This window comes from Mustela putorius, unplaced genomic scaffold, assembly GCF_011764305.1.
Source record: "Mustela putorius furo isolate JIRA1106 unplaced genomic scaffold, ASM1176430v1.1 tig00000129_pilon_pilon_pilon, whole genome shotgun sequence".
Lineage (NCBI taxonomy): Eukaryota > Metazoa > Chordata > Mammalia > Carnivora > Mustelidae > Mustela > Mustela putorius.
In genome coordinates, this window is record NW_025421290.1 from 38,703,877 (window position 1) to 38,719,218 (window position 15,342).

The following is a 15,342-nucleotide window of genomic DNA, read 5'->3' on the forward strand; positions in this document are numbered from 1 at the left end:
AATCGTGTTTCCAAAAGGCTCAGTCACTTTAACCAGGACACAAAGCTGGTAAATGACAGCATAGAGCAGAGCTCCAAAGCCCCAGGTATTTCCCACGGCTGACGACTGGCAGCTGTGGCCTACTCATGCAGGGTGGAGTGGGGTACACTGAGAGTTACAGGCCTCCAGGGGAGGGAGCTGGCTTTCTAGACTCGGGGTGGAGTGGGGCTTCTGGGAAGTCTTCTTGGAAGCAGTGGCCTCTGGGATAGGAGTTGAAGGACAGGTAGGCGGGGCGGGAAGAATATTCTAGGTGAAGGAAATGGCGTGGCCCAAAGTATTTGGGTGAGGAGACATGGGAGAGTCAACTGGGGGCGGACTTCTGAGCAAGTAGGACTGTGCTGAATACCCGCAGACACGAGGGGACATAGAAGAGACAAGCTCGTGTGCCAGGCCTAGTGAGAAGTTTGGGACTTGATTGGTGGGGCCCTGGGGAATCATTGAGGGCTGTTGAGCAGGCGAGAGGCCTGATTAGAATTCTGCTGTCAGAAAATGCCCGGGGAGTTGTTTCCAAGTCTGTGTCTTCCCCGTTTCCTCAGGCAGGGTGGGGAGGAGAGTGGCAGAGCTGAGGAGGGCGGGGGACACCACCGTCTTCAGGGGATGACCTGAGGAATGAGAAGACAGTGGGCAGTGGCCAGACCTTCATGCCTGGATGTGAGGGGCAGAGAGGAGGAGGAGGAGCCGGAGACGCCTTTCCTTCCTCCCTTGGCCATCAGCCTCCTCCGGCCTGAGGTCTGGTCTGGTGAGGCAGAGCCCAGAGCATGCCTTTGCTGTCTGTGTGAGTTCCTGAGCAGTGAGATCTTTAATTTCTGTCTGCTGAGCCCCGATGGGCGAGGGGCCAGCCTGTGTTACAACCTCCTGGAGGCCCCTGGGCCAAGGCACTCAGACCAGAGTGGACGGAAACAAGGAGTGAGTCATGCAGGCAGGCTGGGGCCCCTTGGGATCTGGCTGCCCCTCCTCTCCCACTCCCCAGCCGGGTGTCTGGGCCTTGTCTTGAAAAGCTTTAAGATCCAGGCCTGTCCCCAAGGGCTTGGGGTCCTAGAGACTAGAGTATTGGGGCCACCAGGGAAAACCTCATGGGGTGTCTCCATTCTCAGCATATGATCCAGGGGACAACGGAGTCAAGAGGTGATGGCAGAAGATGTTACCCCCTTGCTTTGTCCTGATGAAGAAAGCAAGGAAGGCTGCTTACTGGCCTCCGGGGAAAGAGCGGATTCTGGAAATCACCCTGTAGCAGCTTCTGTTCTCTGTCTCCACAACTCCTCTCCTTTGGGGTATGAGGGCTGCCACTGCATCCCAGTGGGGAACCAACATGGGAACAGGCCGGGAGACCCCGGTGATAGCCTTGTCCTCAAAGTCCAGCACAGCCATTCCAGAATCCTGGAGAGGTTGGCACAGTCCTTTGGCCCACAGGACTTTTCTCCCTGGAGATTTTGAACAGGTAATATAAGATGAGATTCCTCCCCATCCAATTCCCACCCCCCACCCCTGCCCGGTGGAGCACTCGAAGCCCCTGTGATCTTATCAGACCGAATTAAAAAGGAGGAGGCTTTCCAGGCTGCTCTCATTGTTTTCCTGCTCAGGTCTTCAGAGAGTCTGCTAGGTCTCATCCCCCAGGAATTCTAGAAGATTCCACTCAAGGCAGAGGCTGAAGGAATTTATGCAGGTAAGGAGGAAATATCCGAGCTTTAGCTAAATGCACAGAGCTTGCAGATAGATCAGCCCACTCTTGTATCAGAGACTAGAAATGAAGAGAAACAGAGTACAGCCTACTATTTTGAAGAACTGCATTTTCACATCATTGCAGGGCATCCTGGAGCAAGAGCAGTGTGCTGCAGCAGAAGCAGCAGGGGGCTGGGGGCCCTTCAGACTTTCTGGCTGACTTCTGGCTCGACTCCTAGCTGTCTGACCTTGAGCAAGAATCTTCCCCTCTGGGTTTGTGAAATGGGAATTACAACGTCTATACCACGCAGGGGCACACAGGTGTTCTATTTAGGGCACTTTCTTTTCCAAAGAGAAAAGCTGAGGGTCGAGATGAGCCTTCCTTTAGCAGTTGAAACCGATTTGATGTAGGGGAAGCTTGATTTCCTAGCTTGATTTCCTTCCTTCTCCTCCATGGGAGGGAATCAGATTCACTGAGACTCCCCGTGATGACTTTGATCTGCCCTTGTCCTGCCCTTGACCCATAATGCATACCTGGCTGGAAACAGACCTGAGGAGTGGGGATGTGCTTGGTGGGGTCTCTCTTGTGACAGGGGTCCAAGTGGCCTTCAGCAACCCCCCACCACCACCACACACACCACACACAGCCAGGAATGTTTCCAGTTCCCAGGGAACTGCACCCTGTGGTACGTTTCCAGAGCGATGCTCCTCTGGAGGCTGGAGCCTGACAAACAAGGAATGAAACCTAGCGTGGCCACTTACCAACTCTGTGACGGCGGGTAAGCTGTTTTGCCTCTCTGAGCCTTCATTTCATCATGTGCTAATGAAATAGGAAGGCTTCCTTCCTAAGATCACTGCGAGAAGTAAATGAGAAAATGTCTGGGAAGAGTACCACGCCTGGTGCATTTTAAGCACTCGGGAAATACCCGCTGGCAGATAGAGTAGCAGTAATTGCCGCCACCCCACCGCCCCCCGCGACACACACACACAGGTTAGCCGGGCTGGTTATCTCATTCTCCCTGAAGGTGGAGGTGGCCAGAAGAGCATCTTTGTTTCCATTTTCAGATGACAAAATAGCTGAGAGCTGAGCCCGGTGCACAGAAGGCAGAAGCATTCGCGCCCACCTGGAGAAGATGGCACCGGCCGACCAAGGCGGGGTGGGTGGCCGTGAGCTCTGAGGGAGGCCAGGCCACCACGGTGTCTGAGGTAGAAGGGTCTTGGCAGCCCCCGTGGGCCCTGAAGGCCTCATGCAGGAGCAAGCTGGAGCCTCTCGGTACGGCCCCCACCTTCTGAACTGGAGGCTGCGGTGGTGCAGCGCCGAGGTCCCAGCTCTGCCCAGGGTCTGCGTGGGGACATCTGAGCCCGAGCTGCTCCAGCCTGGAAGGCCAGGGGCCCAGTCAGCCTTCCTTCGGCTGTTCTGCCCACTGATTAACAAGGAAATGTGTTATTTGTTCTGAACAGGGGAATAAGCTCTCCTGGGGAGAGGAATTCGGGGCTGGAGGTCCAGTCACTTCCAAGGAAGAAAAATGCCTGGAATTCTGTTGGAAGTCTGGGTCTCAGCAAAGGGAACAGAAATTCATCCCTTGTGGTTGGTCCTTATTTACCAACTTAGTTTAAGTTCTGGTAGCCACGTGGCTGCGAGTATTATGCCAACAAGACATGGGAGAGTGAACAGGCTGCGCTGGGTGTCCAGCAGCTCTCCAGCCCCTTGTGTGGTGCATGTGTCCCAGCAAACCTTTCCTGCAGGAATCCTTTTTTTTTTTTTTTAAGATTTTATTTATTTATTTGAGAGACAGAGATCACAAATAGGCAGAAAGAGGGGGAAGCAGGCTCCCTGCTAAGCAGAGAGCCCCATGTGGGACTCGATCCCAGGACCCCGGGATCATGACTTGAACTGAAGGCAGAGAGGCTTAACCCACTGAGCCACCCAGCCCATCTCCCCCACCCCCCCACCCCCCCCAGGAATCCTTTATCAGTTCCTTCCGTCTCTCTCTGCAGGGCTTTCCAGAGATGATTTCCTTCCCTGGACCCCAAGAGATGGGTGAGTTGGCTGGGCAGCATTCTCTGCCTCACTGGGGAGGAAGCTGGGATCAGGGGTGAGGACGTGACACATGGTGAGTCAGGGGTCAGGCTGGACACAGTTCGCCCCCCTTCTAGTACCAGGCAAGAAGGGTAAAGGAGGAGAGAAGGTTCTGGTAACTCCATATCACCAGGGAGTTTGACTGTGGGCTTGCAGGCAGGGAAGAGGGCATTGGGAATGTACAGTGGAGGGTCTCAGGTGGTGCCAGGAGCAGAGGGGCCGGGAAAGATACCCCTTCAGCTGTGAGGAGGGCTGCTGGGGCACAGGCCTGGGGCGAAAACAACATGTCGGATGCTGACAAGCTTGGGCTTGGGTGGCAAATGGTCTAAGCTTGCATCCTGCATCCGTTATTTACCAACAAGCCAGGAGCCATTCCCAGCCTCAGTTTCCTCCTTTGTCCGTGTAGAAATCATAATGCCTCCTTTATTTCGTTAAATGAGCCAATTTATGTAACATGCTTAGCACCGTGCTTGGACCATCGGAGGCTGCATAAGTTTTGGCAGCTATAGAAAAGAAAAACAAACAAAAAGCTCAAGTGTTTATGGGATTGGAGATTCAAAATTGCTGCAGCAACAGGTCCCAACAGTTACAAGGGAGGGAGTGATGGGCGGTAAGTGGGAGCCGGGGCGGGAGGATGGCACCAGGGTGGGGCAGAAGGAGAGTCCTCAGAGGAGATCAGCCGGGCTGCAGCCCCTGGAGAGCAGGGTGGGAATTTCCAAGGACCACTTGTACTCACGGAGGAGTGGGCGGGGCGCCTAGTGGTGAGGGAAGTGTGTCTGCATGAGGGTTTTGGCCCAGGCCAGCGGTGAGAGGCTGAATGGGCGGCAGCCTTCCAGAAGTGCAGACGGAGGAGACGGAGCAGTAATAATGACTTGGACACATGGGAGGAAAAAATAGCTCAGGGACGAAGATGACGCCAAGGTTTCTGGCCTTGGGAGGCTCCTGGGGCTCAGAGGTGAGCATTGAGGGATGAAGACAGCAGCTCCTGAAGGGATGGGGCAGGTAGTGGGAAGAGGAAGGGGGCACCCATGCTGAAGGGTAGGGTGGGTAACAGGGCAAGGGGGTGAGTGTGGAGCTGAGGTTTTCCCAAAGCCAGGAAGGTGCAGTGTCGCAGGGAGAGAACTGAACATTCTGGAAACTCACATGGCATTCATCTCAAAATACAAGGCACAAGATTCAAGGAGATCCTTCAGACCAGCCTTGGAGGCAGCAAGCACATGAACTTGGACCAGTAACTACCACCAGAAACTCAGTATTTCTTTCTTAAAGTGGGTCTAATGATACCAGCCCTTTTTACGTGATGGAGTCATGCTGCCATCCATTTACTTAGTCAACCGTGGCACACATATTTTTTGGTTGTCTGTTAGAGTCAAGCACTGTCCTAGGTTCTGGGGAAACTCTGGTGAGCCAGGCAGACAAGACATCTATTCCTTTGGAGCTATTGTCATGGCTGGGGAAGTCAGACATGATTTTATAGGTTGTTGAACAGGATTCTTCTGTGATCTTTGAATTTCTGCTGAGGCTGCAGAGAGTAGAACAATAAGGACTGAATATTCTCACATTCCAAAGAGAAGTACTAGACACCTTCCTAAAGGCAGAACTGGTTCAACCACACTTGCGCCACATCCCTGGATTCCAGTCTATACATGAAAGGGATCGAAGGAAGTTGTTGAGGTAGGGAACTGTTACATGAGTAGGCAAGGCTGAGATTCCCCCCGAGGCCACTCCTCAGCGCAAACCAAGCCCCAAAAGAACCAGTCATTGCACTTGGGGGCTTCCAAGAAGAGGAGACTAGCATGACTCCCCGTAACTCTCCCTCCCTGGATGCTGTCTGAGTTGCTGGAAGTTGCAAGCATCCCCCGTGCCCCCAAGGCACAGCAAGAAACTTCTAAGGAGAACCCAACACGAGTCTTTAGGAATTGAGGGTTCGCACAACTGAAGAGGCTTGTGTGCACTCCCTGTCTGGAGAACTCGGACTGTGGATCCTGGCTGGAGTGGCTTCTACGGCAGAGTGAGGAGCAGCTAAGTCACCAGGGGTTTGCCATGGGGGGTGGGGGGCGGCAGTCCCATGAGAAGCGGGAAATATAGGAGTCTGTAAGAGGCTGGCCATCGCAGGGTGGAGGTCCCACAGGGAGACTCCCAAGAGCCCACAGATGTGCCCGTGAAAGAACAAGCACTTGGCACCTGCCAGCCAAGGGCACCTGTCACGTAGGGTTTTGCCACTGGTCCTCTAACACGTCTCCCCTGACCCTGACATGGGGGAGCCACAGCAGAGAAGGGAGGTTAGAAAAACAGACCATGCGAGGGGCGCCTAGGTGGCTCAGTCAGTTGAGTGTCCGCCTCTTGATTTTTGGCTCAGGTCACGATCTCAGGATCATGAGATCCAGCCCGGTGCCAGGCTCTGTGCTCAGCGGGAAGTCTGCTGGAGATTCTCTCCCTCCCCCTCTGCTCTCTCTTTCTCTCTCTCTCAAATAAACAAGTAAATCTTAAAAAACAAAACCAGACCGTGTCTACTCCCCACCATAGGATCTTGGGCCAGGGGCTAGGCCCAGGGAGGGTGGGGGGTAAGGAGTATTAAATTGGATGGAAGCTTGATTAAACTGGCTGAGGTTTTGATTTGGACAGGACCAAACTTTTTAGTGCCTGAAAGTCGGTCTTAATTATGGAAGAGACTGTTCTTGTGGTGGTAGGGATGGGCAAGCCAAGGACTCCACTTGAGATGTCATTAAAGGTGGAGTAGGGAAATTCACCATACCATGGTTGAAGGCACGGAGGGGAAAGAAACATAGCTCTGTCCTCACAGCCCCTCTCCAAGTTCAGCCCATTCCCTAAGTCAGTTATACAGGTAAATAAATAAAGAAGATACTTTCAACTGGCATTAGAGCAAGGAGGGTGAAATGGTGTGATGTGGTACACAGGGGTGGGCTGCTTTAGATGGGAGGCTCGGGGATGGCCACTCCAGGAGGTGGGTGATATTTGAGTTGAGAGAGGAAACCATGAAGAGCCAATTCTGTAACACATCTTGGAGAGAAGTGTTCTGATGAGAGGACAGTGGGCATAAGTGTGGCTTGTTCAAGGGGCAGAGAGGAGGCTGCAAGAGGCGAAACAGATGAGAGAGAAGGCCACTCTGTTGGCTCGTTGAAATCAGAGGTCACAGGTCAACACCAGGTATTAGCGGTGCCCATCCTTTGGCAGCGTAGGAGGTCACTCTTCCTTTCTAGGAAACAGTAGGCAGTGGAAATGCACTGGGGACATCATGCTGGCCAGGCCCTCAGGCTTGAGGGCAGGGGGTCATGGTGTGAATGATGAGCTCATTGTTGGAGGCAGTCAGATGGGTAGCAGTCAGCCATCTTGTCTTGCACCCCAGCCCCCTCGCTGACGGTATAAGGTGTGAGCACGCACCGGGTCAATCAGAGCCTCATCGAACCCCTGCCCCCTCCTGTGGGACATTTCCGAGGGAGCCCCGGGGAACAGGCTTCTGAGCCCGAAGCAGGAGGCCATCATTTCATTCCCTTTTTGGACACACGCCGTTTCCTGGTGTGACCTTACTCAAGATCCTCGTGTCTACACGACACGTGATCCTCTGTTACAAAGATGGTATCTCTTCCAGGATCCGCCATCGCCGCCCCAGGCCTCTCTCGGACCCTGACGCAGCCGGAAAAGGAGTAAGATCTAGGAGCGCAGGCGGCGGGCGGCGGCTGCAAGGTGGCGGAGGACGCAGCATGCTCCACTAGAGGGCGCGCGCCCCCCGGCGACCTTCCAAGCTCACGCACCCTGGGGCGGCGAGGGGGAGGCGAGCTCCCCGCGCTGCCCCCGCCCCACGGCCCCGCGCTCCCCAGCGCGCGCCGACCCCAGAGCGGGCGCCCCTAGTGGCCGGGGCGGGAAGCGAAGGAGTCGGGCGCGGTCCTTGGGGCCCGGCTCTGTCTTCCCAATCTTAGTACCTCTCCTGGCCTCCTTGAGACCTTCGAGGCTGCAGCCTTGGTCACGCAACCGGGAATTTGTCCCAGAGGCTAAGGGCAGGAGATAAGCCCGGGGCAGGTCAGCAGTTCGAGCTTAACCAGGATGAGAGACAGGTGACCAGGTGCCCCCGTCCAGCGGGCACCGTCTCCCCTGCCAGCCGTCGGGTCCGCCCTGAGCTGCCCCCAGCTCCTCACGGGTTAACCCCCCTTCGCCGCCCGCTCGCTTCCCGGTGCCAAAGTGGGTGTTGCTGGAATTTCTCTCTCCCTCTCCCGTAATGAGGGGGCTGAGCTGTCCCTCCGAGGAGGGGGCATGGTGTAGATAAAAGAGACGAAAAAACAGGGGGAGGTTTCCAAAAATAAAAGCGTCCGGCTCCCCTTCAGAAGGCTGCAGAGACGGGAGAAGGCGCGAAGGTGCAGCGGCGGTGCGCGCCCGGCTGGAGACCAGCGGACGCCAGACTCGGGGCGCGCAGCCCGGCGACCGCTCACACCGCCCAGCCCTCGCCCCGGGAAGGCTGACTGGGAGCCCCTAGACTGGGAGAAGCGGGCCGCCGGCCGGGGAGCAGAGCGCGACCGCCGCAAGCTCCAGGGGTCGTTCTCCCACCCCGCTCGCGGCTCTCCAATCGCCCCCGGCGCCATGAGGCCCCCGACCACCCACCGCTGCCCCGGGCGCGCCCTACTGAACCCCTGCGCGGGCTTCCTGGCCCTCACCCTGGCTCTCTTCGTGGGCATGGGCCTTGCTCAGAGGGACCCGGTGGGAAGATACGAGTTGGCTGGCAGGGACGCGAACCGGCTGCGGCGCCCCGGGGGCAGTCACCCTGCAGCGACTGCAGCCAAGGTGTACAGTCTGTTCCGAGAGCAGGACGCGCCAGTCCCGGGCTTGCCGCCCACGGAGCGGGCCCAACCCGGCTGGGGGAGCCCCCGGAGGCCCGCGGACGCTCTGACTAGGAGGCCGCCCCGCGCGCAGCAGCCGCGGCGAGCCCAGCCACCTGCGCAGACCTGGAGAAGCAGTCCCTCGGGCCAGCAGCAGCCCGCAGCCCGCGCCCGGGCCGCCCCGGCTCTCCCGCGCCTGGGAACCCTCCAGCGGCCCGGGGCTGCGCCCCCAACCCCTCCTCGAGGGCGGCTTACGGGGTGAGCACTGCAGAGAAAAGCCTGGGGGTCGGGGCGGGGTGGGGAGTGCGGAGGGAGCGAGGGCGGGTCTCCATGTGTTCATTAGTGGAAGGATGTGCAGGCGAGAGGAGAGGGCCCCGGGCTCGTGCCTTTGGTTCCTCCGGGACCAAGGCGGCCTCAGGACTGCAAGGAAAAGCACCGGGGTCCCCAAGCTGAGGCTCCGAGATCTGACCCACTTTTCAAAGAGTTGAGGGCAAAGAGAAACACCATCCTCACCCTTTCGTACCAGCTCGCCGAGACCTGACGTTAGATCTTTTCCCAAGGCGCCGTGCTTTGGGCTGCCCTCCGCTAACCCGCGCCCGCAGACTCCCGCCCGCAGCGCTGCGGGGATCGGAGAGGGAGCCCCGAGGGGGCAGCGGGGTGGGCTTTCCTGTCGCCTGAGGCCCCCAAAGTGTTGAACGGGCTCAGAGCGCAGGTAGGTGGACGTCGAGGCTCCAGAGTGCCAAGGCAGATGCATCTCCGGGAAGGGGGCTGGCCGCGAATCCTGAACTTGGCTACAAGTACACGAGCTGGGACTCAGGTCGGGCTGGGCCCGCGCGAGGCTGCTCCTGGGAGGGGGCATGGGCCGGAAGCCCGCTCGCGCTGTAGCTGTGGCACAGTGGGTCCGTAGGAGAGTGGGTCTGTGTGTGCGCCTGTGCAGCTAGGTGTCAGCGCGACTCGCGCAATCTGCAGGGGGACTGTCCCCCAGCCCGGCGATTTGCTTCCCCCCACCCAGCACCCCTGCTGCCCGCTGGGGGCGCCCTTGCAGCGTCGGGAAGCTCAGATACAACCCCGTACCCAGTCCGGGATCCCCATGGCTGAAGGGCACTTGGCCTTGTCTGGGTATGCCATGTGTCTCCAGAATGGCGGGCAAAGGGAGCCCGGCGCAGTGCGCGGCTGGAGGAGGGCAGGATGGGAAAGGCTGGGAAGGGCTCTGGCAGCCCTTTATGGCCTGGGCTCAATTTACCAGTTGATTTTAGTCCCAGTGCACATCAAGGACCCCAGTACCCTCAGCTCTACCCTGGAGGACGGTGCACCTGGTGGCCTTCTGCTCCAGGTTTTCCGTGGGTGCCGAACTCTTCCTGTTTCCTCAGGAGTGCCTCCCTTCATTCAGATCTCTGCTCAGACAGGTCTGCTGGGACTACTTCTGCCCCATCCTCTCTCCCTTCACACGCTCTACCTGTCTGCATTTCTGGTCTGGTCTCCCAGCCCACACCAATGTCAATTCTACAAAAACAGAGGCTTTGTTTTGTGTATTGTTGTGTCACTAGTGCCTAGAACAGTGCCTGCATACAGTCGATACTCCTTAAGTATCCTTTAAGCAAGTGAATGAACTCCCTGCTGCCCCAGGAAGACCCCGCTTAAAGCAGGCAGAGAGCAGACCCAGGCGCTGCCAAGCTGCTTACACACAGGATCAGTCAACAGGTGTTAATGGACCACGGGCTGTGTTTCAGTTTTTTCCTTTCCTGACATGTGCAAGTGAATGCGTGCTTCCTAAGAGCAAGTGTGCAGAACCTGGGACAGGGAATGGGGGTTCAGAGACAGAGGCATTGTTCCTGCCAAGAGAGCAGCTCCATAACTTAAAATGGAGTTGGGGAGATGAACAGATGTGTACCGGCGAACGTGCTTACTAGTAATGGCAGCTTCCTATTAAGCATAAGGAAATGGGACAGTTATGGCTGAGGAGCTGGAGCCCCTTGGGCTCGATGGGCAGTATGTGGGGAAGCAAGAGGAAGCAAGTGGAGGGACTTGGGTCCCAGGCGCAGCACTGCCCAAGGATGAGGGCTTCTCGTTGTTGACACTGGCCTAGGGGCAGGACGGCAGCCTGGTGTAGCGAAGCCATTGGCGTGAGGCTGGAGGCATAGGTTGGGCAGATTGTGGAGGAGCTTACAGCATAGGCATTTAGGTGTAAGCTGGGGGAAGGTAGAATAGTGGAGGCTGGGAGTGGAAGGGTGCACTATTAGAAGTTGTAAAATGAGGCGGGGATGTGCAAAGCAGATTGTTACCACAATAAAGCTGGTATGTGTGCACAGGGGTATAAGGACAAAGGCTGGGTGCCACCCCTAGGCACCTGTCATACACAGGTACACACATCGAAATCACATGTTTGGCTCCTCCCGCAGATTCTTTTCTGCAGCTTTGGTTAAGGGTGGGTTCCTCTGGCAGTCCACGCAACCACTCCAAGTGAGCCGAGTAGAGTCTTGTCCATCTGCTTTCTCTACGCAGGCCCATTCTGGCTAATGGCTTCTGGCCAGGCGGACCTCTCTGGCAATTGCCTAGTGGGCTGCTCAGGGCCAAGGGCCAAGTGCCACCTGCTGGTGAAGCTTGGAACTGCAGCACTACTATAAGCGATTGTTCATTCATTCAACAAATATTTGAAAAGCCTCCTGTATGCCAGGGACTTTGCTGGACCATGGAGATACAGCAGAGGCGAACACAGCCAGTGTCCTCACAGAACTTGCATGTAGTGCGGATTTACTGCACACAACGAATATTTATTAAGCATGGGTCAGGCACAGTGCTGGTGTGTGGGATACGTAGTAACCACAGCCGACACAGATCCGGCACTAATGGAATTTATGGTCCACAGGGGAGTTTTAAAGCCATTGTTTCACAGTATTCAGTCTTTCTTGAACTAACCTCACAGCCTAATACTTTCATATTTTCCTTGATCTTTTCCCTCTTGTTCTATTATTTTTTAAAAAATTTATACACTTGGGGCACCTGGGTGGCTCAGTGGGTTAAGCCTCTGCCTTCGGCTCAGGTCATGATCCCAGGGTCCTGGGATCGAGCCCCACATCGGGCTTTCTGCTCTGCAGGTAGCCTGCTTCCTCCTCTCTCTCTGCCTCTCTGCCTACTTGTGATCTCTGTCAGATAAATAAAGAAAAAATCTTAAAAAAAAAAATTTATACACTTGTAAAAATAGCAGGATTTCGTATTTTATCTATTTTAAAGTATTTTATATTATGAGGTTTTGTACAAACATATAAAAAAGTATTGGAAATAATATAACTAACAATCCAGAATTCTTCAAACCTTAATATTTTGGCATATTTTGCTTTTGATTTTTTTAGTTGAAAATCCCTCCATAAAGTTGCCTCTCTCTTCCCAGAGTTAACCGCTACCCTGAATTTACTCATCATTCCAAAGCATGTTTTTACACTATGACTACAGATGCATGCCTCCATAAAATACACAATATTGCTTTGCATATTTTAAACTCAGATAAGTGATACCATACTCTGTCATCCTCCTACAATTTGCTCTCTCCCTCCTCATTAGATTTTTGAGTTTAGCCACGTTAATATAATCAGCCCACATTTATTCATTTTAACTGTGGTATAGTATGCCACTGTCTGAATATACTACAGTTTATCTACCCTCCTGTTTTTGAACATTTAGATGATTTACTTTTTTTGTTGTTTGCTATTGCAAACAGTGCTTGACTCCTTTTTATACAGAAATAAATTCATTTTTCAAGGATACTTTGTATCACTATCATAGTTGAAAATAATACCACTTGTCATAAAAAAGAAGGTAATTGTAGGAAAATTGAAATAAAAAGAAAATGTTGTCAAATTCTAGTCAGACACCCCTATCTTAGGAAGCTCAACGGTGTGGTGTATTCTTCCTCTGGAAAAGGGAGACTGGCATGTGTTGGGAGAAGGTCCTGGCATGGCGACCCAACCTCAGACAGATTTTTTTTTTTTGACTGATCTAATCAGGCTAGAAAGATCACTGAAAAGGGGATTGCTTTCTCACCATGTGACTCACAGTGCTGAATGCTGTGGTTGTGGAAACCTAAAACCCCATTTCCTAGCCTGGGTGTGGCTCATCCATTATTTGGGAAACAGTGGATTAAGTGAAACAAAGTAGTATTAAATGTATACCACGTGTCAGGCATTGTGTTAGACACAAAGAGGGGTAAAAAAGAATTCTTAAGATAGTCAGGATGGGGACACATAGGACCAGTAACCTGGGACTGTTGGGACTAATGATTGCAGTGGATGGGGGATGGGGAAGGCAGAGGATAGATCAGGGGAGGTTTTCACAAAGGAGGTCACATTGGCTCTGGAAGTCTTGGAGTACACAAAGAATTTCAATCTGCAAAGAGAGGAAAGGCATTCTAGGCAGAGAGCAGTTTAAGCAAAGGCATCAAAATGTGTCCCTATGGGGTGCCTTTGCAGGACAACACATTCTGTAGCCTTGGAGGGTCATAGCCTTGGTTGTGGAAGGTTATAGAGACAGGGACAGGGGAATGGGGCAGTTGGACAGCACAGGCAGGTGGGGGCCTGGCCAGCTTCATAGAGGCCAATGGAGGACAGTTAGGAGCAGCCATTAACAAAGGGCCAGTATGATCATATCCGAGGTGGGCCAGCAGCTCTTCCAGGCTGTCCAACCCAAGGGCTGGACAGTGATGCTGGCTCCCGAGCAGATGTTTGCTGAGAGGAGTCACCTGGAAGGTTGGGCTCGTATGGTCTCATGGTGGTATGTTCCACGGAGTCAGAACCATCGAGTCGGATATGTCCCAGCTAGTCAGTTTCACTTGCTCTCTCTAGCTAGCCAGAGCCCGCTGAATGGTCATCGCCCAGCTGAATGGTCATCTTCCACTTCCTGGTCCTCTGCAAAAGATTCTAATATTGGCCTTGAAAGAACTCTCCTGAATCCCTCTCGAGGGCTCTTCCAGCCCCAGCCTGGCCGCCTTTGATTACAACCAGGTTCCCAAGACCCCTGAGGGCTCTACCACTGGCAGGCAGGAGGCCAGCTGCCACCTCCTCTAGTCAGCTACAAAGCTGTCCCGAGGGCATCTGGGGTGACAGCTGGCTCAGGGGGCCTCTTTGGGCTGGGCTCCACGCCATGACCTTCCAGCCAATTGGGCCCCTCTGTCTGTGCTTTCTGGGAGCTAACGGACCCTAGTTCTTAGAAAACTCCCAGGTATGAAGTCTGTTTCCTTTTGAAGACCTCCTAAGTCTCTAAGAGGACTTGTCACCACCACAAGGGGTAGTGACTTACAGAGGTGTGGGTAGTATACACACACCTTCCTCTAGTGTGCATACACAGAAAGCCTAGCTATGAGGACCAGCCCCTTCCTCAGAACCTGGTGACTTGGGCCCTGATCGTGAGGATGCTGTCACAGAGCCAGGAAGCCTCGGAAGGCAGCAGGCCAGAGAGGCTTTGAGGTGGCTGGTGGTGGCCCAGCTTTTGGCTGGGAGGACATTCCGGGAGCTCCCTGGGAGGCAGCTCCCCACAACTTTGGGCCACAGGGCTAGAAATGGGCTTCAGCTTTTCCAAGCTACAGGAATTTATTTTGAATGTTTTGTAAGGCTTCAAAAACCACACAAGTTTTGGGGTCCACTTAAATGTCAAATAAACTCGTAAACAAGACCAGATGCTCACTCTTCGGTCTACAGGGGTCAGAGGAGTGGCCCCTTCTCTGCACGCTGATCTTCCAGCTCATTCTCTGCTGCCCACTCAGCCTGATTCAGTGAGTGCTCCGTAGACAATTTCTGGTGGTAATAGTGGGGTCCACACAGCCAGAGCCAGGCCCGGGCCCTCAGAAGCCTTCCCTGGGGCAGACTCTTTTAGAGAAGTCACCCAGGTCCAGGCATGTGGGTCTCTAGTTGGAAAGCTGGGGCTGGCAAAAGCTGCTGGTGTTACAGGGGCCTCACCACACACCTGAAAACAAAGTCTGGGTGAGTTGGGCGAGTACCCCAGCAGTTCCTACCAACCAGTGTCTCCTGTGGGGCCCATAGTGCCAGCACCAGGGAGCAAGCTGGAGAAGGGCTGTCCCCATAAAGTAAATTCCATTCGCCTGCCCAGAGTGTGCTCCCTGTGCACAGCTTAACCCAAGTCCCCAGTTTCATCCTCCTGCCGGCCCATCACCTGAAGCCCCTCTTAAATAGAAATTCTCCAACCCCAGCTCCCTCTGTCTCCCCTGCCCCACGCACCAGCCTGCCCAAGTGCAAGGCTCCTCCCGTGGACATCTGTGGGCAGGTGACACACATGCGCGTTTTCCAGCTTCCCTTCGAGAGTCAGTGTTTGTGGGGCAAAGGCCCACCGTGTGTATTTTTTGGGTGAGGGGCAGAGTAGGGATGGAGCATGACTTAGAGATGAGACAACTCAGGTTCGGACCCGGCTTTGGCACTACTCATTGTCGAGCCTCGGCCGGTCACTGAACCTCTCTGAACTTGCTTTTTTCATCACCTGCGTCATCACTGTCATTAATCGGCCCAGGGAGTGCCTTCTTTGTGTTATGTATTCTCTCTCTCTCTCTCTCTCCCTCTCTCTCTCTCATTTAATCATGACAGCAGCCCAGCCAGGCAGGTGTTAATTCCCCGCATCATACTGATGGAGGGAGTGAGGTTGCGCTAGATCACGCAGAAAATGGCCATCAGGACTCAGTGTGAGATCTGCGGGATTGCAAAGTTCTTGCCCCGGGGGCCACACGGACGCCCTAGA

The 15,342-nt window shown here is 54.6% G+C and overlaps 1 protein-coding gene across 1 annotated transcript in view; it reads left to right on the forward strand.

Moving 5' to 3' along the window:
• Positions 1-7,984: 7,984 nt before the first annotated feature.
• Positions 7,985-15,342, forward strand: part of LTBP2 (latent transforming growth factor beta binding protein 2) — a 100,746-nt gene continuing 93,388 nt past the window's right edge. Inside the window, exon 1 of the mRNA XM_004739267.3 lies at positions 7,985-8,865. Coding sequence (XP_004739324.1) covers positions 8,372-8,865 — 494 coding nt within the window. The 5' untranslated portion in view covers positions 7,985-8,371. The remainder of the gene's footprint in view (positions 8,866-15,342) is intronic.